This window comes from Phycodurus eques, chromosome 1 (assembly GCF_024500275.1).
Source record: "Phycodurus eques isolate BA_2022a chromosome 1, UOR_Pequ_1.1, whole genome shotgun sequence".
Classification (NCBI taxonomy): Eukaryota; Metazoa; Chordata; class Actinopteri; order Syngnathiformes; family Syngnathidae; genus Phycodurus; species Phycodurus eques.
The window spans coordinates 37762195-37789866 of NC_084525.1; the positions used below are offsets into that span (position 1 = coordinate 37762195).

Consider the following 27672-nt stretch of genomic DNA (forward strand, 5'->3'; position numbering starts at 1 on the left):
GTCAGTGGTGACTTCACAAGCGCATCACTCATTTGCAGTCTGGACATAGCGTGATGAACAACTGCTCTGATGGGAGTCTCAGAGTCTACAGAAGTCTTCAATAACTACAATAAGTCGGTAGATATGTTGCTAGTTGACTTTTGGCTAAAAGCAGTCACTCACTTCTTGTTATTAATACTATATGTCTCGTTTAAAAACATTTAGCCAGACTTCAGAATATGCACATGAAGCTGCGAGTCTCGTATCTCGGTTTCTCTCAGCTTTTAAGGGCCTCGGTGATGTGTCTGTTTTATTGCTAAACCGCCCTGCAGGGTTCCGGTTGTAATAATGACCTGTTGGCTAGCCATTATTCTTTTGCTATGCAAATTACAGCTTTCTGGGAAATATGTAAACACTATGCTTGCTCTGCAACTTTGTTACATTTACCGTCAATTTATTTAAAAAAGACTATGAGACGAGTATTTATCATGCAAGCAAATGAACCGACGGCCGCGGTCTACAGAGATTTTAGGCTTTGCAATATCTATAAAAAAAGTGAGTGTGCATCTCTTGTGAGGTTGTTAGACTGTGGAGTTGAAGCAAGGCCATTTAAGTTACAAATAGACGAAAGGCACTTGATGAGAAAGCCTCAAAGGCCTCTAAAAATTAAAGCAAATCAATCAGAAATATTTTAGGAAAATGTATAAAAGACAAATGCAGGATTGTTTAGTGTTTACATATGACAATTGATGAGACACGAACAGAAAGTCCATTGGCAGTGAGAGCAACAGAAAGAAAGAATACAAAAAGACTTGAACTCACCATATCAATGGATGACACAGGCCCGATGCTGTTGACATATATACCCACATCAATGACTGTTGGCTTCACTGAAAGAGTCAAAAGTATTAAAAGTGAGTAAAAAGTACAATCAATATTGTCATATAATATTATACTATGTTATGTCTTTGGAATGGGGAGAAAGCTGGTGTGCCTGCAGAAGACCCAAGTACAGCACAGGGAACCTTTGGACCGTGAGACAGACGTGCTGCCCCCCTAAATATGTACAAACACACACACACACACACGCCCGCAAGTGCGTGCACACGCACGAACACACGAAGCCAGAGCTGGACCAAGCTAATGTCGCACCCTAGGTGAAATTTTATTGGGCGCCTCCATTTGCAATTTACATATGCTTCTAAAGGAAGTCGTCTTAAGCTTCTTGCACACTGTGGGATGCAGTTGAACCCGACTGGACCGGACCATCACATAAAAGTAAGTGTTGCCAACGCATCCCCGCACATTGAACGATTGGCTGCTTGGGGCAGTGCGGCGGCCGTTCGGTGTCTCGCTTGAGTAAAAACCCAGAAATGTAGTCCCCAAAAGTCCCAAGTTACTGTAGCGAAAATGAAGCAAGTCGAGTCGCAACTAAATTTAAAGCAGGTTGAGTCAAGTCATTACTTGATTCAAGCTACTGTAGATGTAAATCAAGTTGTACAAAACTGCTCAGTGACAACATACAGTTGACCAGACGTTTGCAAACATACACCGTAGAAAGACACGTTTTTTTCCCTTAATGGCTGAGATGAAATCAGACTAAACTTTTGCTGTTTTAAGTCAATTAAGATTACCACAATTCTTTTTATTTGATAAATGCCAGAATAATGAGAGAACCTTTTGGGGACAATTTTACATTACTTTCTTCAAAACCATAAAGCTTAAATATATTTCAGTATTTGGTACCATTGCCTTTAAACTATATGACTTCAGTCAAACATTTTGGTTATCCTTCCACAAGCTTCACATAATAGTTGGCAGGAATTTTGGCCCATTCCTCCGTACAGAACTGGTGTCATTGAACCAAGTTTGTAGACTGACTTGCTCACAGATGCCGAACCAACTCGCTGCAATGAAAAAACTGCGACCCTTTACAGGTCTGCCCAAAATGAGGGCCACTGCAAAACACTGACTTTATACTTAAGCAACTTTGAAACCAGTTTGGCAGTATGCTTCGGGTCGTTTTCCATTTGAATGACCAAGTGGCACCTGGCTGATGTTTGAGACGTTGCTTCAGTATTTCCACATAATGTTCTTTCCTCATCATGCTGTCTATTTTGTGATATGCACTAGTCCCTCCTGTAGCAAACAACCCGCTGCCAACCCCGTATTTTAAATAGACTTTACACTGATCTGATCGGCCTGATTGGTATTGGCTGATAACTAGCATTTTATGCTGATCGGCTTTAATGTCATAAGTCACCGATCCGATCAATGACATCATTGACCGGATCCGCAAAAGACATTTAGCCATCGTGTACAGTATATTTGAATCCAAAAGCTGGTTTATTTTTAGCCTTGTCACGTGTCTTTTGACGTAGTACTGTAAATATCTGACAGACAATAAAGTTATTTAAAAAAATATATATATATCAGCGGTGTGGGACAGACAACACGAAATGCCTGGATCAGACTACAAGACAAATTTGGTCTTTCACGATTGCACTCAGTCAGATTTCTTAATTTCCAAGATGGCGCCTACCAGTGTGGTCGCCTCGGTAACGCGCTCTCTAGTATTGTCTTTGTTTTTGTGTTTTTCGTCCGTCTTTGGAGACCTTACACGACTCACTTACACAAGGGGAGATCTGCTAACCATCAAGGAGGCTACTCCGGACTTTCTGTCACCAACTTTCGAAAATCCGCTCAGTTTTTTCCCCGAGTTACTCACCGGAGCGGCGTCCGCGGTTTTCGGCGCATGGATGCGGAAGCGGCGCCACAGAGGAAAACGAGCCGGCATTCAGGTGAAACTCCGCAAGAGAGGACACAGATTGGCGTTCCCGTCGATCCACCTCGCGAATGTACGCTCCCTACCCAACAAAATGGACGAGCTTCATCTTCTGTTAAAGACCAGTAAAGACTTCGGACGTTCCGCGGCCATGTGCTTCACGGAGACCTGGCTTTGCGACGCTGTACCCGATGGCGCCGTCATGCTTCCCGGCTTCAACATTCATCGAGCGGACCGCGACATGGAATCATCGGGGAAAACGAAGGGCGGCGGGATATGCCTCCATATAAACCAAAAATGGTGTACGGACGTCACGGTGCTCAGCATACACTGCAGCCCGCATTTGGAGTCGCTGTTTTTGAACTGTAAACCATTTTACTCGCCACGTGAGTTTGCATCGTTTATACTGGCTGGAGTCTATATTACACCGCAAGCTAACACGAACGCCGCATTGCTAACGCTCGCCGAACAAGTCAACGATATTGAAAAAAAACACCCTGACTCACCCCTCATTATTCTCGGGGACTTTAACAAAGCTAAACTCAACCACGAACTCCCTAAATACAAGCAGCACATCGACTGTCCTACCAGGGAAAATAATACTTTAGACCACTGCTACACTACGGTAAAAAACGCATACCGTGCTATACCTCGTGCAGCCCTGGGCTCGTCTGATCACTGCTTAATTCACTTAATACCGACGTACAAGCAAGAACTTAAATGTGCGAAGCCTACAGTGAAAACAGTCAAAAAGTGGACCAATGAAGCAAAGATGGAACTTCAAAGCTGTTTAGACTGCACAGACTGGAGTGTCTTTGAAAATTCAGCTGGCAGCCTGGATGAATATACGGACACTGTCACATCCTATATCAGTTTCTGTGAAGAGGTTTGTGTACCAACAAAATCATTTCGGACATTCAACAACAACAAGCCGTGGTTCACTGCTAAACTTAAGCAGCTTCGCCAAGCTAAGGAAGATGCATGTCAGAGCGGGGACAGGGCCCTGTATAATCGAGCTAGAAACCAGCTTACTAAAGAAATTAACATTGCAAAGAGGATCTATGCAGCAAAGTTGGAAAAACAGTTTAGCGCGAACGACTCGAAATCAGTCTGGCGTGCATTCCAATCGCTGACTAATTACAAGCGACGATCCCCCCAAGCTGAGAACAATAGCACACTAGCCAACGACTTGAATACCTTCTATTGCAGATTTGAAAAGGACAGTTTCACTCCACACACCCACCCACCCGGCCGCACCCGCGACCACAACCACACCTCTGACTTCTGCGTTAACCATCCATGAACAGGATGTGAGACGCATCTTCAAACAACAGAAGATTAACAAAGCAACAGGACCGGACCATGTGTCCCCATCCTGCCTCAAAGTCTCCGCGGACCAGCTCGCTCCAGTCTTCACTCAGATCTTTAACAGATCTTTGGAAATGTGCGAAGTTCCATCCTGCTTCAAACGCTCCACCATCATTCCAGTCCCCAAGAAACCTGCAATCTCTGGTCTGAATGACTACAAGCCTGTCGCTTTGACATCTGTGGTCATGAAGTCCTTTGAACGTCTCGTGCTGGACCACCTCAAGAGTGTCACAGGTCCCCTGCTGGACCCCCTGCAGTTTGCCTACCAAGCGAACAGGTCTGCGGATGATGCAGTCAACATGGGACTGCACTTCATCCTAGAACACCTCGACAGTGCAGGGACCTACGCGAGGATCCTGTTCGTGGACTTCAGCTCAGCGTTCAACACCATCATCCCTGAACTCCTTTCAACCAAGCTTCTTCAGCTCAGCGTCTCACCTGCCATCTGCCAGTGGATTTACAGCTTTCTGACGGGCAGGACACAGCAGGTCAGGCTGGGGGAGGCCACCTCATCCACACGCAGCATCAGCACTGGGGCGCCCCAAGGTTGTGTCCTCTCTCCGCTGCTCTTCTCTCTCTACACGAACGACTGCACCTCAGCGAACCCGACTGTCAAGCTCCTGAAGTTTGCAGATGACACCACTGTCATCGGCCTCATCAAGGACGGTGACGAGTCTGCATATCGACAGGAAGCGGAGCGGCTGGAGCTGTGGTGCGGGCGACACAACCTGGAGCTGAACACGCTCAAGACGGTAGAGATGATCGTGGACTTCAGGAGGCATCCTTCGCCACAGCTGCCCCTCACGTTGTCCAGCTGCCTTGTGTCAACTGTCGAGACCTTCAAGTTCCTGTGAATTGCAGTCTCTCAGGACCTGAAGTGGGAAATCAACATCAACTCCGTCCTCAAAAAGGCCCAGCAGAGGATGTACTTCCTGAGGCTTCTGAGAAAGCACGGCCTGCCACCGGAGCTGCTGAGACAGTTCTACACAGCGGTCATCGAATCAGTCCTGTGTTCTTCCATCACAGTCTGGTTTGGTGCTGCTACAAAAAAGGACAAACTCTGACTGCAAAGGACAATCAAAACTGCTGAAAGGATTGTCGGTACCCCCCTACCCACCATTGAGGACTTGCACGCTGTCAGAACTAAGACAAGGGCGTGCAAAATCCTCTCGGACCGTCTGCACCCCGGTCACCAGCTCTTCCAGCTCCTTCCCTCAGGTAGGCGCTACCGATCAATGCAAACTAGAACTAGTAGACATTCCAACAGCTTCTTCCCTCTTGCGATCAACTTCTTAAACACCTAACCTATAATTCCATTACAATAAGCTAGCAATTTTTTGACTTGAGTTCGTTGTCACATTTCTGTGGGGCCAATTATGTATTACTCGTGCACTCACTGTAGTTGTCTCGCCATGCTGCACTATTTGCATATACTGGCCACTCATGCCAGAGTAGCATCTGCTCCATTTGCACACTGATTGAGGAGTATCTGTAACATTTGCACAACCAACATTGTCCCAGATGATCGCACTACTCGTCACTTTAAACCGCATACACTCCTTGAAGTCTCAGCGCCCTTTGCACAATGGTCATTGCACCGGACTATTGCAATATTAGTCGTTCGAACTGCTCTAAGTGCTAGAGGACTCTGCATCTTTTTGCACAATTGTTTTTTGTCAATGTCTTTATGTCCCCAAAGTGTTCTGTAAATTGATTGTACTAGAGCGGCTCCAACTACCGGAGACAAATTCCTTGTGTGTTTTGGACATACTTGGCAAATAAAGATGATTCTGATTCTGATTCTGATGACTGCAATAAAATCTTGTTTTCCGATACCACGCATCCCGTCTTTTACGATCACTGGGCTTTATCTTGTCAATTCAAACGCGGCCGGATACACTCGTTACCATGGCCACGACAACAAAAATCAATCGCGTCTTGTGTAATATAAGAACAAAATGGGGAAAAACATGTGCTGGTGGTCACCGGTGCTCGGGAGAGGCCTTTAATTCAAGGCTTGCTTGAGGTATGTTCATGTAGTTTTAATACGATGCGGCTCGCAAGCAGGCAACAAAACGTTATGTAGCCTAGCAAGCTAGTGCTAGAACTAACGGTTGTACCAGCGGTCTGTCGAATCATGCTCTAAAGTTTCGGTGTGTGTGTGAAGTAATTTTATTACAAAAAAGAAATTTAATTACAGTAAGTTAGTGCCCATGATTTCTGTCATGTAATGTTGGTTTGATCTGACTGATTAGAGTACATGACCTGAATATATTTTTGAAGATATGCAGTATACAGTACACAAGTATATACAGTAAATAGTCATTTAAATAGAAACATTGCTCCATCTTGTGATCGGATCGGTGATCGGTTATTGTTTTTTTTAAACTCGCTGATCGCACCGAAAATTCTGATCGTGTAAAGCCCAACTTTAAAGTTGGGATTGGTCTTCTCAAGCTTGCAAGCTTCCCCCTATTTCCTCCAAATGTAACAATGGTCATTATGGCCAAACACTTCAATTTGAATATCGTTTGAAGAGGCGGGAGAAGTTGACAAAAGAACCAATCAGAACGACATGATTAGGAAATTACGTCAGCCAGTTTGAGATTGAATCCAGCAGCCACAATCGGCCACGACCATAGAGCTATAAAAGCATAAAATAACTATCTGTACTATATGAGTGGACGAGAAAAAGAAAAATATATATATTTCTAAAAGGTTGTATCAATAGTGGGAAATAGAGAAAATCCTGAAATCCACGCCCAGGTATGCGGGTTAAGTTTTTAAAAATAAAATGTTAAGCAATTCTTCAGCATCTATACTGTAAAACCAGTGACGTGCCTGCTGTTTTGCAAACCCTACTCTTTGCGTTTTACATCGGTGTGTGGGAGACATGAATAATTATGGAAAGCAGGAAAGCAGTGCACCACCAACACTGTGTATAGTGGGAATGGGGCGCTGCTGACCTCGACTCGGGACGTTGTGAGCCGGTGGGGAGAATACGTCGAAGACCTCCTCAATTCCACCGACACGCCTTCCCATGAGGAAGCAGAGTGTGGGTTCTCTGAGGCGGGCTCTCCTATCTCTGGGTTTGAGGTCACCAAGGTGGTTAAAAAGCTCCTCGGTGGCAAGGCCCCAGGGGTGGATGAGATTCGCCCAGAGTACCTAAAAGCTCTGGATGTTGTGGGGCTGTCCTGGTGGACACGCCTCTGCAACATCGCATGGACATCGGGGACAGTGCCTCTGGATTGGCAGACTTTTTAAGAAGGGGGACTGGAGGGTGTGTTCCAACTACAGGGGGATCACACTCCTCAGCCTCCCTGGTAAGGTCTGTTCAGGGGTGCTGGAGAGGAGGATCCGTGGGAAGTCGAATCTCAGATTCAGGAGGAGCAGTGTGGTTTTCGTCCTGGTCGTGGAACATTGGACCAGCTCTACACCAGTCGGCAGGGTCCTTGAGGGTGCATGGGAGTACGCCCAAACAGTCTACATGTGTTTTGTGGACTTGGAGAAGGCGTTCGACCGTATCCCTCGGGGAGTCCTGTGGAGGGTGCTTCGGGAGTATGGGGTACCGAACCCCCTGATATGGGCTGTTCAGTCCCTGTACGACCGGAGTCAGAGTTTGGTCCGCATATCCGGCAGTAAGTCAGACTCGTTCCCGGTGAGGGTTGGACTCCGCCAAGGCTGCCCTTTGTCGCCGATTCTGTTTATAACTTTTATGGACAGAATTTCAAGGCGCAGCCGAGGCGTAGAGGGGGTCCGGTTTGGTGGCCTCTGATTTTTTCAGATGTGGTTCTGTTGGCTTCATCAAGTCGTGACCTCCAACTCTCACTGGAGCAGTTCGCAGCCGAGTGTGAAGCAGCTGGGATGAGAATCAGCAAATCCAAATCTGAGACCATGGTCCTCAGTCAGAAAAGGGTGGCGTCCCTTCTCCAGTTCGGGGATGAGATGCTGCCCCAAGTTGACAGTCTTGAAACTAGACAGTCTTGAAGTTCCATCTTAGCATCATTGGCCCACTTCGCACATTTAAGTTGTGCATGTATGTTGGTATTAAGTGAATTAAACAGTAATCAGGCGAGCCCAAAGCTGCAAGGGGAATGGCACGGAAAGAGTCCTTCAGCATGGTATAGCAGTGGTTTAGAATGTTGTTTTCCTTGGTGGGGCAGCCAATGTGCTGCTTGTATTTAAGGAGCCTGTGTTTAAGTTTTGCTTTGTTAAAGTCCCCAAGGGGTGAATCTGGGTGCTTTTTTGCAAGTTTGTTTACTTGGTCAGCCAGCTTTTGCAGTTTGGCTTTCGTGTTAGCCTGTGGGGGATGTAAACATCGGCAAGTATGAATGAAGCAAAATTGTGCTTGAGTAGAATGACTTTCAGTTCAAAAACAGCTGGCCTGCATTGTGTGTTGAGCTCCGTGACATCAGTATACCATTTTTCATTGATGTAGAAGCATATCCTGTCACCTTTTGTTTTCCCCCATAGCTCTGTGTCGTGGTCCACTTGGTGTAATTGGAATGGATGTGTTTACAAAGCCAAGTCTCCGTGATGCAGAGGGCAGCAGAACATGCTAAGTCTTTACTGTTCTTTGTGAGGAGATGAAGCTCGTACATGTTGTTGTTTAGAGAGCCATAGATTTGCAAGGTGAATCCAAGGAAGTGGTGTTCGAAATCCTCGCTGTTGAAGCTTAACTTGCACTCTGGCACGCATTCCTCTGTGGCGCCGTCTTCGCCTCCTGTATGCGCAATAAAGTGTAGTTGCTCCGCTAGTAAGTATCTCAGAGAAAAGACTGTGGATTTGTGAAAGTTGGCGAAAGAAGGTTCAAAGTACACTCCCTAATGTTTAACAAGTCTTCCCTAGTGTAAGCAAGTCACATAATGTCTCTAAAGATGAAGGAAAAAGACAAAAACAAGGAGAATACAAGAGAGTGCGTTACCAAGGCGTCCACCCGTGTAGGCGCCATCTTTGTTCTCTGCACCAATGTTTTTGGGGAATTTGTTTTAGATTTTGTGTGTAATCTGTGATATATGGAAACATTTTGCTTACACACCTGATAGGGCAAGCCAAAAGATACTACAAAGCCTGTCTGCAAACCCCACTAGAAAGCCACACATGCCAGACAAGGGAACACATCCAATATGGCCAAACATCTTACTGACGAACATCCTCAATTTTCTAAAGTGTTAAAAGATCGACAGGTTAGGCTATGTAGGTCATTTAAATGACTCACCTCCAAATTAAAGACAAAGGAGTATGAATTATTTTGTGACAAGAAAACTTGCTCCCCACCGGCTGCATTTGGTCTATAGTGCCCCAGCACAGAGCTGAATTAAGTCATTAAATGAAATCTAATTAAGACGTGCTTGTAAATAACTGCAAATGTACTTGTAATGGAAGAAATCAAATTAACTCAATACAGGAAAACTGCATACTATGTTAAAACTTCAAATCTTGCAGGACTATTAACCTGTTCACTACAAAGTAGACAACACAATTGATTGCTCGACTGAGCACATTTTCAACTTTTCTACTGAGGCAATTCGTATCAATATACACTGTATTGCCAAAAGTATTCGCTCGCCTGCCTTGACTCACATTTGATTTTAGGTGATATCGCATTCTAGATCCATATGGTTCAATATGATGTTGCTGTAGCCTTTGCAGCGGTAACAGCTTCCAACTCTTGTGGGAAGGCTTTCAACAAGGTTCAGGAGTAAGTTTGTGGGATTTTTTTGCCTGATCTTCTTGGAGCATATGTACTTGTGAGGTCACACTATGATGTTGGACGAGAAGGCCTGGCTCATTGTCCACATGAAATTAACCCAATGGTGTTCTATCAGGTTGAGGGCAGGACTCTGTGTTGGCCAGTCAAGTTCCTCCATTCCTAATTTCCTCAGCCATGTCTTTATGGACCTTGCTTTATGCATCAGTGCATATACGTTGGGACAGGACTCCCCAAACTGTTTGACTGTCCAAAATCTTTTGGTATGCCTAAGAATTCAGAGTACCTTTCACTGGAACTCAGGGGCTAATAATTTTGGACATTTCCAATTTTGTGAGAACAGTTTGGAAATGGCCACTTCTTGTTCCAACATGACTGCATCAGTCCACAAATCAAGGTTCATAAAGATGCGCATGAGAGAGTGGATGTGGATGAACTTGACTGGTCTGCACAATCCTGACCTCAACTCTATAGAACAATTTTGGGTAAATTAGGGCAGAGACTGAAAGCCAGCCCTTCTCTTCCAACATCAGTGTGTAACCTTATAAATGTGCTTCTGGAAAAATGGTAATAAATTCGCATAAACACACTCCTAAACCTTGTGGAAAGCCTTTCTAGAACAGTTTAAGATGTTATTATTGCACAGTGTTGACCGTTACTTTTATACCTTTTTTTTTTTTTTTAATAAATCAGAATCATCTTTATTTGCCATGCGTTGCTGCAGGCGTGTCAGAGGACAGCCCCACAACATCCAGAGCCTTTAGGAACATATACATATATATCACATATGTGAAGGCACCACTAATGGTGAAAGGTACATACAGGTTTTCGAGAAACATATGCTGCCATCCAAGCAACGTCTTTTTCACGTCTTTCCTGCTTATTTCAGCAAGACAATGCCAAACAACAGCGTGGCTTCGTAGTAAAAGAGTGCGGGTACTAGACTGGCCTGCCTGCAGACCAGACCTATCTCCCATTGAAATTGTGTGGCGCATTATGAAGCGTAAAATACGACAACGGAGACCCCGGACTGTTGAACAGCTGAAGCTGTACATCAAGCAAGAATGGGAAAGAATTCCACCTACAAAGCTTCAACAATTAGTGTCCTCAGTTCCCAAACATTTATTAAATGTGAAAATAAAAGGTGATGTAACACAGTGGTAAACATGACCCTGTCCCAGCTTTTTTTGGAACGTGTTGCAGCCATAAAATTCTAAGTTAATGATTATTTGCTAAAAATAATCAAGTTTATCAGTTTGAACATTAAATATCTTGTCTTTGTAGTGTATTCAATTACATATAGGTTGAACATTATTTGAAAATGATTGTATTTCTGTTTTTATTTGTTTCACACAACGTCCCAACTTCATTGGAATTGGGGTTGTAAGAATAAATGAGAGAAAATAATAAAAAATAAAATAATTCTACTTTACCATGGGCTAACTGAATAAATATACTATTACAAAGTGCAATCACGAATTGCGACTTCATGGAAGCAAATACGGTTAATGCAAAAAACACAATAAAATTAGGCTGTAAGCACCAATTTTTCATTTGAAAATCCCCATCTGTATAGTTAATTGTCAAGGACGGTACGTCTCCATTGTTTTGCTTGGCCCATGGTCAGTTGTGCATGGTCAGAAACTGCAAATAACTTGATAGTTGTCATTTCCCTCTTTATTTACTTCTGGAGTTTTTTTACAGCGGTCTGGCTCGCCGAAAAGTTGAAGTCAAGGCAGCCGCTACAACAATTGGTTAACAGTGTCTTAACGTAAGACGCCACCTCTTCGCCAACGTGCTGAGAAGGTCAAGTGCAAAATAAAAGCTTAATTTATTACTACATTGGACATCAACGCCATTTTAAGTTTTTAAGTTGGCCACGGAGTGTGTTGCCGGCCCTTAATGAAACCTTAACCATACATTCGCCCCCTGGTGGCTGGCTGACTGGGTTGCTGGCACTGTTACAAATGAAGCACTTTTCATATGCAGCACTGCCCGCATTTTAAATGTAAAAAATTGCCGACGATCAAGCTCATTTAATTGTGGCAACCAAAATCACGACCACAGTTAAAATTTTATTAATTGTGCTGCTCTAATATTATATTATATTATTATATTGGTGGTGTAACAATTCATTGATTATATTATCGATTTTGGGATTGGCTGGCGACCAGTTCAGGGTGTACCCCGCCTCTCGCCAGAAGATAGCTGGGATAGGCTCCAGCATGCCCACGACCCAAGTGAGGATAAGCGGTTCGGAAAATGAATGAATGAATGTATAGATTTGCATTCCTACGATCCAACTGGATCGATCTGTGCTTGGCAAGTTAGCATTCCGGACGTAAATATATTCCATCCATCCATTTTCTGAGCCGCTTCTCCTCATAGGGTCGCGGAAGTGCTGGAGCCTATCCCAGCTGTCATCGGGCAGGAGGCGGGGTACACCCTGAACTGGTTGGCAGCCATTTGCAGGGCACATAGAGACAAACAACCATTCGCACTTACAGTCATGCCTACGGGCAATTTAGAGTCTCCAATTAATGCATGTTTTTGGGATGTGGGAGGAAACCGGAATGCCCGGAGAAAACCCACGCAGGCACGGGGAGAACATGCAAACTCCACACAGGCGCGGCCGGGGATTGAACCCGGGTCCACAGAACTGTGAGGCTGACGCTCTAACCAGTCTTCCACCGTGCCGCCACCTAAATATATTGATTAAAATATTTCTAAAAGGTTGTATCAATAGTGGGAAATAACACACTGGATTTAGGCATAGCGGGCGTTATATGGAGGTGTGTATATGTTGTATTTCCAAGAAAAACGGTTGTAATTCCTCTATCTTCGCTTGATTTTTCAGTTCGTACATAGCTCCTCTCCCCAGCTCTAGCCGGGCGACGGAGGCGGCCGCTCCACTCCGCGACTTCTCAACATCGGTTATGTGGTGGTGTCTCCAAAGTGATGTGGAGCAATGCTATTAACTAGTCAATGTGCAAGGTATGTCACACTTTAAAAATGGGCAGCACTTTATTCATTTGAAGAACTACCACCCAAGTGATTATGTGGAAAGCAGACTGTAAAAATGAGCACAGTCAGTACAGCCGGTCACTCATTGCTGCCACCACACCGAGTATTAACAGTTAGCCACGACAATCCGTCGTGCCACCACCCCCCTAATTCATCCCAAATGTGTTGTAATGGGTTGAGGACAGGACTCTGAGCATGCCAAACCAGTTAATCCACACCAAACTCTCATGTACAGTGGGTACGCAAAGTATTCAGACCCCCTTAAAATTTTCACTCTTTGTTATATTGCAACCATTTGCTAAAATCATTAAATTAATTTTTTTCCTTATTAATGTACACACAGCACCCCATATTGACAGAAAAAAATTTTTTTGGGAAATTTTTGCTGAAACTGAAATATCACACAGCCATAAGTATTCAGACCCTTTGCTCAGTATTTAGTAGAAGCACCCTTTGGAGCGAATACAGTCATGAGTCTTTTTGGGAATGATGCAACAAGTTTTTTACACCTGGATTTGGGTATCCTCTACCATTCCTCCTTGCAGATCCTCTACAGTTCTGTCAGGTTGGATGGTGAACGTTGATTGACAGCCATTTTCAGATCTCTCCAGAGATGCTCAATTGGATTTAAGTCAGGGCTCTGGCTGGGCCATTCAAGAACAGTCATGGAGTTGTTCTGAAGCCACTCCTTCATTATTTTAGCTGTGTGCTTAGGGTCATTGTCTTGTCTGAAGGTGAACCTTCGGCCCAGTCTGACGTGCAGAGCACTCTGGAGAAGGTTTTCGTTCAGGATATCCCTGTACTTTGCCACATTCATCTTTCCTTTGATTGCAACCAGTTGTCCTGTCCCTGCAGCTGAAAAACACCCCCACAGCATGATGCTGCCACCAACATGCTTCACTGTTGGGACTGTATTGGACAGGTGATGAGCAGTGCCTGGTTTTCTCCACACATACCACTTATAATTAAGGCCAAAAAGTTCTATCTTGGTCTCATCAGACCAGAGAATCTTATTTTTCACCATCTTGGAGTCCTTCAGGTGATTTTTAGCAAACTCCATGCAGGCTTTCATGTGTCTTGCACTGAGGAGAGGCTTCCGTCGGGCCACTCTGCCATAAAGCCCCGACTGGTGGTGGGCTGCAGTGATGGTTGACTTTCTAGAACTTTGTCCCATCTCCCGACTGCATCTCTGGAGCTCAACCGCAGTGAACTTTGGGTTCCTCTTTAGCTCTCTCACCAAGGCTCTTCTCCCCCGATTGCTCAGTTTGGCCGGACGGCAGCTCTAGGAAGGGTTCTGATAGTCCCAAACGTCTTACATTTCAGGATTATGGAGGCCACTGTGCTCTTAGGAACCTTAAGTGCAGCAGAAAGTTTTTTGTAACATTGGCCAGATTTGTGCCTTGCCACAATTCTGTCTCTGCGCTCTTGAGGCAGTTCCTTTGACCTCATGATTCTCATTTGCTCTGACACGCACTGTGAGCTGTAAGGTCTTATATAGACAGGTGTGTGTCTTTCCTAATCAAGTCCAATCAGTATAATCAAACACAGCTGGACTCCAATGAAGGTGTAGAACGATCTCAAAGGATGATCAGAAGAAATGCAAAAAAATTCAAAAATTATATGTTTTTTTTCTTGTGAATGTACGGTGCTGTGTGCACATTAATGAGGAAAAATAACATGATTTTAGCAAGTGGCTGCAATATAACAAATATTGAAAAAATTAAGGGTGTCTGTGTCATGAGCTGGCCTGCAGTTCCATTGTTGGAGCCTGGGTGGCGCTTTGTGCCCTCTCTCTGCCCTCCACCTCTCTCTTTCCAGCACATTCCTCGGCCGTGCACCTCCCATCCGGAAAAGAAAGCGATCCGTGACTCCCTGGCAGCTGGACTCATTCGCCCTTCCTTGTCTCCGGTTTTTTGTTGTTTTTGAGAAGAAAGACACCACTCTCCGCCCATGTATAGACTACAGAGAACTCAATGACATCACTATAAAAAAACAAATTACCACTACCCCTCATCAACCTGTCATTCGAACCCCTCTGCGATGCCCAGATATTCACAAAGTTGGACCTCCGTAACGCCTACCACCTCATCCGTATCCGAGAGGGGGATGAATGGAAGACCGCTTTCAATACGCCCCTCAGACACTTTGAATATCTGCTCATGCCGTTCGGATTAACAAACGCCCCCGCAGTTTTCCAACCATTCATCAATGACATCCTGTGTGGCATGTTAAACCGGTTCGCGTTTGTGTACCTTGATGACATCCTCATTCTTTCCCACTCCCCCGAAGAACATTGCACCCATGCACACCAAGTTCTCCAGCGCCTCCTCGAGAACCGCCTGTACGTCAAACCAGAAAAATGCGAATTCCACCTCTCCTCTGTACATTTTCTCGGCTACATAATTGCCAAAGGACAACTGCAACCGGACCCTGCCAAGATCCAAGCTATCACTGACTGGCCCGTTCCTATTACCCGGAAGGAACTGCAACGCTTCCTTGGCTTTTCCTACTTCTACCGTCGATTCATCCGTTATTACAGCAAGGTCGCTATACCCCTCACTAGCCTCACATCCACCAGCTCCCCTGCAGCATCCCAAGCATTCAGTTAACTCAAGACCCTGTTCACCAGTGCTCCCACCGCCACCCTGACCACTCCCTCCAGTTCGTGGTGGAGGTTGACGCCTCAGACACTGGAGCAGGGGCCGTCCTCTCACAGCGGGACCCCACGACCCAGAAATCTCACCCCTGTGCCTTTTTTTCCCGTCGCCTGTCCCCTGCCGAGAGGAACTACTACGTCGGCAACCGAGAGCTGCTGGCCATTATAAGGGCCAAGGAAGAGTGGAGGCACTGGCTGAACTGTCATTTATCATTTGGACTGACCACAAGAATCGTGCTTACCTCCGTTCCACTAAATGTCTCAACCCCAGAAGAGCTCGCTGGGCCCTATTCTTGAGCAGGGTCAACTTCAGTCTCTCCTTCCGTCCTGGTTCCCGCAAAAGCAAGCCACATGCCCTGTCTCGGATTTACTCACCCCCCTCCAGTCCAGCAGAACCAGAACCCATCTTCCCTTCCTTGTGTTTCGTTGGAGCAGCCACTTGGAAGAACATGTCGGTGGTCAATGAGGCTCAAAAGACTCACCCAGATCCAAAGACTAGGTCTCCGAACCGCCTATTCATACCCGATTCCGCATGCTCTGACGTCCTACAGTGGGCCCACAACTCTAGGCTCACTTGTCATCCCGGCTCACTATTCATTTAATCCAGCAGCATTTCTGGTGGCCCAGCCTTGTCAAAGACACCTGGGAGTTTGTCCAAGCCTGCTCCATCTGCACCCAAGGGAAGCCTTCACATCTGCCCCCAGCTGGTCTGGTGCATCCCTTGCCTATCCCAAGCCGCCTTGGGTACCACATCGCTGTGGACTTCGTTACCAGACTGCCCCCCTCTGAAGGTAACTCGGTAATTCTCACTATTATCGATCGCTTTTCCAAATATGTTTAGTAAGTGCTCCTCCCCAAACCTCAATCTGCCTTTGAAACTGCTAACCTCCTTGTCCAGCATGTCTTTAGACTCCACGGTATCCCCATCGACATTGTCTCTGACCGAGGTTCTCAGTTCTCATCCCTGGTCTGGAAGGAATTCTGTAGAGCAGTGGGCGCAGCAGCCAGCTTGTCTTCGGGTAATCACCCACAGACCAGACAGACAGAGCGGGCAAAGCAGTCCCTGGAATCGGCCCTCCGCTGTGTTGCCCCACGCAACCACTCCTCCTGGAGCTCGTTCCTCCCCTGGATCGAATACGCCCACAATTCCTTTATCAACTCTGGGTTGCTACAGTTTCCAAACTTCCAACCTTCCATTATCCAACTCTGGGTTGCTACGGTTTGCTACGGAACAGGAGCAGGCGGAAAATTTCCCGGAAATTTTTATTGCAGCTCACCTGTTTCAAGTAAGCAACCTAATTCCTTGCCATCGCTCTGACCGCTGTGTTCTCCTTGTCCTCAGTGTTCCCTCCATGCTCCTCGTCAAGTGGATACCTGCCACCACACCGTCAAATCCTGCCGCCTGTTCTTGTCACCGCCTGCCGCACGTCCCTGGCTCCACCACCCGCCAGCGCACCTCAAGGACCATTCCCATTGCCCTTTCAATAAACTGTTCATCACAAGCTTTCTGCTTGCCGCCTAATCTTGGGTCCAGCTTCTATCCAATCGTTACAGTCTGAATTCTTTCTGTACCCACTGTATGTTTTTAATGGACCTTGCTTTGTGCACTGCTGCCCAGTCAATTTCAGAGCAGGAAGGGGGGATTCCCAAACTGCTACCACAAATGTTGTAAATATTGGCCCGTTAGTTCCAATTTTCCGCTATTAATTTGACCTATAACCTGTACAACATTATTTAAATCTTTTAAGAGAGGGGAAGTTAAAAAAAATAACTGAGATAATGTTGAGTGGAAAGTGAAAAACTTTTATCCCAGTTGATCATCACGACGACGTGAGTATTAATGCGGTCAAAATGGTAAAGTACATTAAATATTGACTGATGTTCTTATCAATTACTGTAAAAGTGTTGAGATGAGTCACTCCCTAGATAATCCTCAAGAAAGATTTTGAGGACTTTATCTAACTGAAGAAATATGATAATTTTCTCAAAGTCACACTATTCAGTGGATGATGAACATTAATATTAAAAATCTTTGCAGTACACAGATGTGGTGGCCCCATGACTGGGTTTTCCTAGGGCCTCCAAATAAAAAAACCCGACCCTTGGTCAGGAGAAGTATGCAGAAGAATTTCCAAGGCATTAAGGCATGATGTACAGAACACAGTAAAGACAGTCATCATCAAGTGGAGATAATATGGCAGAACAGTGATATTACCAAGAAGTGGCCGTCCCAAAAGAAATAAAAGACGTGAGGGAAACTGGTCAGGGAGGCTGGAACTGGGGCCTTAGTCAAGGTGGAGAGAATTATAAACAGTTCCAAATAGCAGTCAGCGTTATCAAAAAAATGTCAGGCTTTCACGAGAAAGCATAAAATTGTCAGTAAAAGCCTACTGGAACAGATGAATCAGGGTTAACGAGTGGCTTAAATGGTGGCAGGTGTGTGCCACGGCTGACTCCCATTTAACATTAGTTTGAATGTTATTGGTTAATTCTGAACACAGCCACGTGCCCTATTATAAAGGAAGCGGGTGCGCACACTTGTGCAACCACATTATTGTGGCTTATTTTTACTTTCCATCCACAAAATATATATATATATATTTTAATTGCATTGGTGAAAAAAGTTTTTAAATTATTTATCTTAGTCTAATTTTTTATATCACAAAATCCTGGCATTTGAACAAGTGCACGTAGACTTTTATATCCACCAGACATGCATGCGTGCGTGTGTGTGTGTGTATGTATACACGTACATTCATTAAGTGACACCACATCCAACTTAGAGAAAGCAGCTTCCAGGTATGACAGCTAGTCCCGTCAGAGAAGAACTTAAGCTTGGTGATGCTGAGCAAGATCAAATGAAAATGCAGACAAGCTAAAAAGACCAGGCAGCAATTAGTACCTCAAGGATACTTTGACACTGCAGCCGAATCAATTACGAAAACCAAACAGTCTACACGTAATCCAAAGAGTGAGTTGTCCTGTGAAAAATTAATGAATCCATGACCCATGTTATATATTAATTTCAGCTATCCTTCATGCTTCTTAATATTCAAGAGTTTTGTATTTTGCTTGATTATGAAAGAATCCACAAATCTAGTCATTTGCAAGCTGTCATTCAACATAACTGAATCCAGGGACAAACAGGTGTGTTCATGTGTGTGGATCAGTGCGTTGAGTCCCTAAAGACCTGCTGTTCGGGGCATGCGCACAGTTGCGTTGGCGGATGCCTGCTGGGAGGCTTGGTTCTATTCCAGGAATGTGTCACCCTCCACCAACTGTCCAATTAGGGACAACAATTCTTGCAAAAGGGACTTTTCTAGATGTCCACCTTTCAGTTTGTGTCACCTCACTGATTTCATCTGGAGTAACATTAACAAGTCTGTTGGTAAAAATAGGGGACACATTCTTAATAATAAGTCACTAATGGTGTAGTTGTACAGTCGCCTGACTTCGGTGCAGGCAGCGTGGGTTCAGTTCCTACTCAGTGACGGTGTGTATGTGAGTATGAATGGTTGTCTGTGTCTATAGGTGCCCTGTGACTGACAGGCGACCAGTTCAGGGTGCAGTCTGTCTTTTGCTGTCAGCTTTGTAGTCTGTCAGCTGAAATAGGCTCCAGTACTCCGCCACCCTGAACAGGATAAGTGGTATTGAGAATGGTATTATTGATAATGTTTGGCCACATTAGCAATTCAGCACATTTGTGCAGAAATGTGTCAAATAACTTGACTTGAACTTATGTGAACTTACAAGTCGGTGAACAGAGTAATTTAACACCCGCTTTAAGAGAATTCACTTCCCAATATTCTCATATGACAGCAGAATTTTCAGTTGGAGTCCTGTTGACCTCTCCCACACTCTTTAACCTTCTTTTGAACACAACTACTGGGCATCGGGTTTCTATTCAGGCGCACAGTCAAATATTTGATTGTTCATTTGTGGAAATCTGGCACCCCAAAGGTGCACAGGACAATACATCGTCAACATTTCCAAATGATACAATCATGCACAAATGATATTCATTACTCCAGGCAAAGACTTATACAGTATTGTAGTAGTATAAAGCTCAAGGCCACCTGAATAGCATGTGAAATCCTTTTACAAAGTCATTCAGAGAGGAGTGCATAGACTGGTTCTGAAACCTGTCTCTTTGGAGAGCTTCTTTGACATCTCATTCATCTGAGTAAAAAGGCAAATTTTAAGATGAAGAAAAAAGTGCAAATATGAACTGAGCTGGATGGATCAAACAACCTCCACTAATGGGAGTAACAGATCCTCAGAGGCCAGGTGAATTCATTCACCTCCTCTTTATCTTTCTCATCTTTCTCCTAATCTTGCTTCGAAGAACAAAAAATAGCTGGCCTCTTCTGTATTACACAATTACCCTGTGCGCTTCCATTAAGAAGAAAGCATTTATGCCAGTCTTATGACAAATGCATTACGCCTTGGCAAACACAAACACAAGCATGGATCCCGGCTGACCAAGCAGCTCCACTGAGAGCTGCAGACATCCGAAATGCAGCTGCTGCCCTCAAGGTTGGTCTCGCATCTTTAGTAGGCCTTCGAAATAATTCATTGCATTCAACTGTAGTTCTAATGCATACTTACAAATTTACAGTACTGAAAACCTTAGCTACTTTCCTCATGAAGCCAAAACTTGCACTTCCTTACCAACTTAAAAAAGCACGAGCATGTTAGCTCTAAAATCTCAAGCTATAATCTAAATAAACCAGAAGTTTAAATTTGTCACAGACAATATATACATTGCTTACAAAAAGTACTGTGAGGAGTGAGGTCTTTGAGAATGAGGTGTTGCTAGGGACATAATTCAGGATAAGCTCTCACACTTACTATTGAAATGCTCATACACACTAGTGAAACACTTTCATACACACGAGTAAAATGCTTTTATACCCATGACTGGCTGCTTTCATATGCACCTGAGTCAGGATTAGCAGGCCTAGGCTCATCTACCCAGTGCTAGAAACCATTAACCAAACACGGATGCTACTGAAAAATGTGCCTTTGGGGCTGAAAGCCAAATGGACGTATGTTTAATCCTGAACTCAAGACAGAGTTTCAACATCACTGCATTACAATCAGAAATGTATACAGTATGTTGCAGACAGGATGGCCGGATACTCACATATAAGCTCCCTTTCGCCAGTGTAACCTAATGAGGTGGCCATTGAGTTTACTGTATAGTCAAGGGATTCAAGGAATTTTATAGCCCTACCAACACACAGTTACACATGGTATGGCACAAAATTCGATATCTGAGGTCTCAGATTAGGCCAATAAATCCAAGGACTTGTGAAATACATTAGTACTGTCATTTTATTATATGTGTTTTATGATATCCACTTTAGGACAAAGGATCAAATTTAGTCGCTGTGCCTTTTTGCTGTTGAGTTGATTAATATAGATTGTCTTCATCAAAGAAATAATTAACATATGAACACATGCATAAACATACAACCATTCGCAGTCACATTCATACCTACGGACAATTTAGAGTCTTCAAATTAACCTACCGTGCATGTTTTTGGGATGTGGATGGAAACCGGGGTGAATGCTGATGACATGCGTGTGTAAACGTGGTTGACATGTGTGCGTGACAACCAGACATGCGGCCGTGAGCATTATTGACATGCGTGCGAGAGCGCCAGTGACATGAGCATGTCAATGTTATTGATATGCGTGCGTGAGTGCCAGTGACATGCATTTGTGAGCGCCAGTGACATGCGCGTGAGCGCGATTGACATGCGTATGAGTGTGAGTGACATCCGTGCTTGATCATGTTTGAGTATTTATGAGAGCAAGACTTTCGGTCGTGCGTATGAGAGTGCTTGACGAGTGTTTATAAAACCATTTGACAAGTGTTCATGAGTCCGTGTGTGTGTGTGTGTGTGTGTGTGTGAGAGAGAGAGAGAGAGAGAACATTTGAATAGCAAGTGTGTCACCGAAGGATTATGTGTTGTTGTCATGGATTGTAAACTAGGAAAGGTGGGGAGATTTATATTTATATAAAAAAAAAAACGTGTTTATGAGATCATTTCACAAGTGTTTACGAGCAATACATTTTCAGTAGTGTTTCTAAGAGCATTCCAGTAGTGTGTATGAGAGCGATTCAATACTAAGCATGAGAGCGTTTCAATAGTAAGCATGAGAGCTAATTCTGAATTATGTCCTGAAAAGACCCTCAAAGCCGTAGCGGACATCATGTTGTTCTTCTTTCAAACTAGTTGAGATTGACTCAACAGTGCCACTGCTACTTGAATACATAAATAATAGATTATACCGCTACTATCCTTAATTGAGAGCATCATTACGATTTGCCAGACCGCTTTTGGCGTAATTGGTATTTTTACAGGTTGCAAAGGTGACGTACAGGCAAGTTCTTTGAGCTTCCATTTCTTTTTTTTTTTTTTTTTTTTAAATAACATTATCTGCAAGGGTAATATAAGGTGATTTTGAAATGATACTGAAGTGTTTTGGGATCATAGTCTGGGTATATTTAAGGCCATTCACTGCGGGTCTTGGTCTCTTGCCGCTGTGAATAGCAAGAGTTCACTATATAGAAATTTGATAGACGTTTTAAAAAGGCACACACCTGTCAATATGTCCTCACTGCTGACAATGCATATAGTAAAAACCAGGCTATTCCATCGACTGAGCTAAGAGAGGAGCTCCAAGACCGTATTGTGTCAAAGCACCACTCAAATCAACTGAACACAATTGTAAAAGTATTTATAGAGCACATTCAAAACTACCACAGCTGAAACAAAGTACAGTACATAAATAAAAATCGAACAAAACATAAAAAATTTGAAGCTATATTCTGCGACTTTTGGCGCCCCTTACTCCTGGAATTCAGCATTACAACAAAGCAGTCTGTCGGTTCAATATGACGTAGGCTGTGCGGAGTCCAACCCCTCGCAGGTGAATATACAGTCCCCTCTAAAAGTATTGGAACGGCAAGTTAAATTCCTTTGTTTTTGTTGTATACTGAAGACATTTGGGTTTCAGATCAAAAGATGACTATGAGACAACATTTCAGCTTTTATTTCATTGTATTTACATCTACAGTAGATGTGTTGAACAACTCAAGACGGAGCACCTTTTTTTTTTTTTTGAAGCCACCCACTTTTGAAGTGCGCAAAAGTATTGGAACATGTGACTGATGGGTGTTTCTAGTTGCTCAGGTGTTGCCTTTTAGATTGATTGCGTAAACATTACATATACTTGGAGGGGACTGTGGACCTCCTTCTTCTTCTTTTCCTTTCGGCTTGTCCCGTTAGGGGTCGCCACAGCGCGTCATCCTTTTCCATGTAAGCCTATCTCCTACATCCTCCTATCGCACACCAACTGCCATCATGTCTTCCCTCACGACATCCATCAACCTTCTCTTTGGTCTTCCTCTAGCTCTCTAGCCTGGCAGCTCCATCCTCATCATCCTTCGACCAATATACTCACTATTTCTCCTCTGGACGTGTCCAAACCATCCAAGTCTGCTCTCTCTAACATTGTCTCTAAAACATCAAACCTTGGCTGTCCCTCTGATGAGCCCATTTCTAATTTTATCCAACCTGGTCACTCCGAGAGCGAACCGCAACATCTTCATTTCTGCCACCTCCAGCTCTGCTTCCTGTTGTCTCTTCAGTGCCACTGTCTCTAATCCGTACGTCATGGCTGGCCTCACCACTGTTTTATAAACTTTGCCCTTCATCCCAGCAGAGACTCTTCTGTCACATAACACACCTGATACCTTCCTCCACCCGTTCCAACCTGCTTGGACCCGTTTCTTCACTTCCTGACCACACTCCCCATTGCTCTGGACGGTTGACCCCAAGTATTTAAAGTCCACCACCCTTTCTATCTCTTCTCCCTGTAGCCTCACTCTTCCCCCACCACCCCTCTCATTCTTGCACGTATATTCTGTCTTACTTAGGCTAATCTTCATTCCTCTTCTTTCCAGTGCATGCCTCCATCTTTCTAACTGTTCCTCCAGCTGCTCCCTGCTTTCACTGCAGATCACAATGTCATCTGAAAACATCATGGTCCACGGGGATTCCAGTCTAACCTCATCTGTCAGCCTATCCATCACCACTGCAAAAAGGAAGGGGCTCAGGGCTGATCCCTGATGCAGTCCCACCTCCACCTTAAATTCGTCTGTCACACCTACAGCACACCTCACCGCTGTTCTGCTGCCCTCGTACATGTCCTGTATTATTCTAACATACTTCTCTGCCACTCCAGACTTCCGCATGCAGTACCACAATTCCTCTCTGGGTACTCTGTCATAGGCTTTCTCTAGATCTACAAAGACACAATGTAGCTCCTTCTGACCTTCTCTGTACTTTTCCATCAACATCCTCAAGGCAAATAATGCATCTGTGGTACTCTTTCTAGGCATGAAACCATACTGTTGCTCGCAAATACTCACTTCTGTCCTGAGTCTAGCCTCCACTACTCTTTCCCTTAACGTCATTGTGTGGCTCATCAACTTTATTGCTCTATAGTTCCCACAGCTCTGCACATCACCTTTGTTCTTAAAAATGGGCACCAGTACACTTTTTCTCCATTCCTCTGGCATCTTTTCACGCACTAGTATTCTATTGAACAAGCTGGTCAAAAACTCCACAGCCACCTCTCCTAGATGCTTCTATACCTCCACAGGAATGTCATCAGGACCAACTGCCTTTCCATTTTTCATCCTCTTTAATGCCTTTCTAACTTCCCCCTTACTAATCATTGCCACTTCCTGGTCTACCACACTTGCCTCTTCTACTCTCCCTTCTCTCTCATTTTCCTCATTCATCAACTCCTCAAAGTATTCTTTCCATCTAGCTAGCACACTGCTGGCCCCAGTCAACATATTTCCATCTCTATCCTTCATCACCCTAACCTGCTGCACATCCTTCCCATCTCTATCCCTCTGTCTGGCCAGCCTGTATAGATCCTTTTCTCCTTCTTTAGTGTCCAACCTGCCATACATATCATATGCCTCTTGTTTGGCCTTTGCCACCTCTACCTTTGCCCTGTGTAGCATCTCAATGTATTCCTTTCGCCTCTCCTCGCTCCTCTCAGTGTCCCACTTCTTCTTAGCTAACCTTTTTCCTTGTATGATTTCCTGTACTGTGAGGTTCCACCACCAAGTCTCCTTCTCTCCTTTCCTGCCAGAAGATACACCAAGTACTCTCCTGCCTGCCTCTCTGATCACCTTGGCTGCAGTGGTCCAGTCTGCTGGAAGCTCCTCCCGTCCACCGAGAGCCTGTCTCACCTCTTCCCGAAAAGCTGCACAACACTCGTCCTGTCTCAGCTTCCACCACATGGTTCTCTTCTCTGCCTTTGTCTTCCTAATCTTCCTCCCCACCACCAGAGTCATCTTTCACACCACCATCCTATGCTGTCTAGCCACACTCTCCCCTACCACTACCTTACAGTTGGTAACCTCCTTCAGATTACACCGTCTGCACAAGATGTAATCCACCTGCGTGCTTCTACCTCCGCTCTTGTAGGTCACCCTATGTGCGTGCCTCTTCTGGAAAAAAGTGTTCACGACAGCCATTTGCATCCTTGTTGCAAAGTCTACCACCATCTGTCCCTCCAAGTTCCTTTCCTGGATGCCGTACTTACCCATGACTTCTTCATCACACTTATTACCTTCACCAACATGTCCATTACAATCTGCACCAATTACGACTTTCTCTCTGTCTGGGATGCTCAGAACTACTTCGTCTAGCTCCTTCCAGAATTTCTCTTTCACCTCTAGGTCACATCCTACCTGTGGGGCATAGCCACTAATCATATTACACACAACACCCTCAATTTCAAGTTTCAGCCTCATCACTCGATCTGATACTCTTTTCACCTCCAAGACATTCTTAGCTAACTCTTCTTTTAAAATAACCCCGACTCCATTTCTCTTCCCATCTACACCAAGGTAAAATAATTTAAACCCTGCCCCTAAACTTCTAGCCTTACTCCCTTTCCACTTGGTCTCCTGGACACACAACCTTTCTCTTGATCATCATGTCAACCAACATCCGAGATTTTCCTGTCATAGTCCCAACATTCAAAGTCCCCACATTCAGTTCTAGGCTCTGTGCTTTCCTCTTCTCTTTCTGACAAAGAACCCGCTTTCCACCTCTTCTTCTTCTTTGACTTCGACTTGGAGGGGAGTGTAGACCAACATAGTGTATAATAGAGCTGTTGAAACCTGCGAGGTAAATAAAACGGGCGAGAGAAACTGTCAATAGTTCAATATACAATGTACAAATATGTTATCTAAATACGGATGCGGGAGGAAACCGGAGTGCCCGGAGAGAACCCACGCAGGCACGGGGAGAACATGCAAACTCCACACAGGCGGGGCTGGGGATTGAACCCCAGTCGTCCTCAGAACTGTGAGGCAGACGCTCTAACCAGTCGTCCACCGTGCCGCAAAGTAAAAATATTAGTGTATTTTACAACAATACTTAACTATATTTCTAATTTATCTGTGGATAAAAAAGAGAAGCCTGTGGCCCAAATGTACCGGCCGGTAATATGTACATAGAGTACGTTTGTACCTCTCACCGGACATTCAATTAAGCACACAACTTTTAAAATACTGTATCGCTCCAACGTCCTGATTCTGTAGCAACCCGCTTCTTACCACTATTAATCTCTCTTTTTATGGTTTAATAAATGGGATAAAATACAAAATACTGTTTGTACAGCATAAAACGTGTGTCCACATATCCAGTGGCTCAATGAGCAGCGTGGGGGTTGCTTCATGGATGTGGAAGATATGTTTTTTGCCTGTAGTCCACCGCTCTATGTAACCGTCGATCAATGTCAGTAGAGAGATTCAGGAAGTCCCGGTAGCCGGCTGGGAGAACCTGTCCACGTCATGGCAGGTGGTGAAGTGGCCAGCGTTACGATGCTCAAAGTTCTCGCAAACCACATCGCTGGGTCACTAGCAAGTTAACTTACACACACACGTTAAAAGAATTGAGATCAACAAAAGCAATAAAAACAGATAAGTAAGGACGAGAGGAGTGCTGGGTCATGACCACCCACACCGCTACCAACGGCTCCTCGAAAAGAGGTAGGTGTTCATTTGCGGCAATTTTTACTGTTGTTCGTTAGTTTACACAGTAATTATTGTTGGACTAGTTTATGCTACAGCAATGCAAAATAATATCTTTAGTGAGCGTTTTACAACTACGCTGTGCCCATTGCTCGACAAAATGCATTTCTGTGCCGTCATTTCCTTCTACATCATTTTCGGTGCGCCACGACCTGGGCCAGCGCGGGAAATGAATTTGGCATTCACTAAATCTAAAAAAAAATAATAACAATAACCATTGAAGAATACAGCAAGAACCATAACCTTAAAACTCATTCTAAAGTGCAAAGACAGCTAGTGGACGGAATCCAGAATAGGAGTTATGTATCCCTCTTACGTGTTCTAGTTAAGAGGCGAGCAGCAGCATTTTGAACCAACTGGAGGACTAGTTAATCGAGATGTGATAAAGGCATTTTATTTTTTAAGTGCTGCTTTGTAAGAAAATGCTTCACCATTGCCAGCCACCTGATGTGGAAAAAAGCTGTATCTACTGCACCAGTTTGCTGATGCAGTAGATCAGTCCATCGTAAAGCCAAGTTTGAGTCTGTTGGCTTCACGAAGTCTCAACATGGCGGGATTTACAAGGGCCACTGGGAACAAACACTATCACTTTGGTTTTCTTTTCATTAACATTTTAGAAGTTCAGGGCAATCCAGGTTTCAATGTTTTCAAGACATAACAAAATCACTTTTAAAGAGATTGAATCTTTCTTCATAAGTGGTCATCAGCATAGCAACCCATTTCATCCAGCTCTTCCGAGGGATCCTGAAAAACGCAGTATCTCCAGCGTGTCCTGGGTCGTCCCCGGGGTCTCCTCCCTGTGGGACGTGCCCGGAACACCTCCCCAGGGAGGCGTCCGGGATTTCGGCCACTTGTATCCGGGATCTTGTTCTTTCGGTCACGACCCACAGCTCGTGACCATAGGTGAGGGTAGGAACGTAGATCGACCGGTAAATTGAGAGCTTCGCCTTTCGGCTTAGCTCCTTCTTTACCACAACTGGACCGATACAAAGTCCGCATCACTGCAGACGCTG

The 27672-nt window shown here is 44.6% G+C and overlaps 1 protein-coding gene across 2 annotated transcripts in view; it reads right to left on the reverse strand.

Annotated features, from left to right (window-relative positions):
* Window positions 1-27672, reverse strand: part of LOC133410277 (gamma-aminobutyric acid receptor subunit gamma-3-like) — a 156493-nt gene that overhangs the window by 95260 nt on the left and 33561 nt on the right. For both annotated transcript variants that reach the window (XM_061691189.1, XM_061691199.1), the window contains exon 3: window positions 802-869. In XM_061691189.1, coding sequence (XP_061547173.1) covers window positions 802-869 — 68 coding nt within the window. The remainder of the gene's footprint in view (window positions 1-801; window positions 870-27672) is intronic.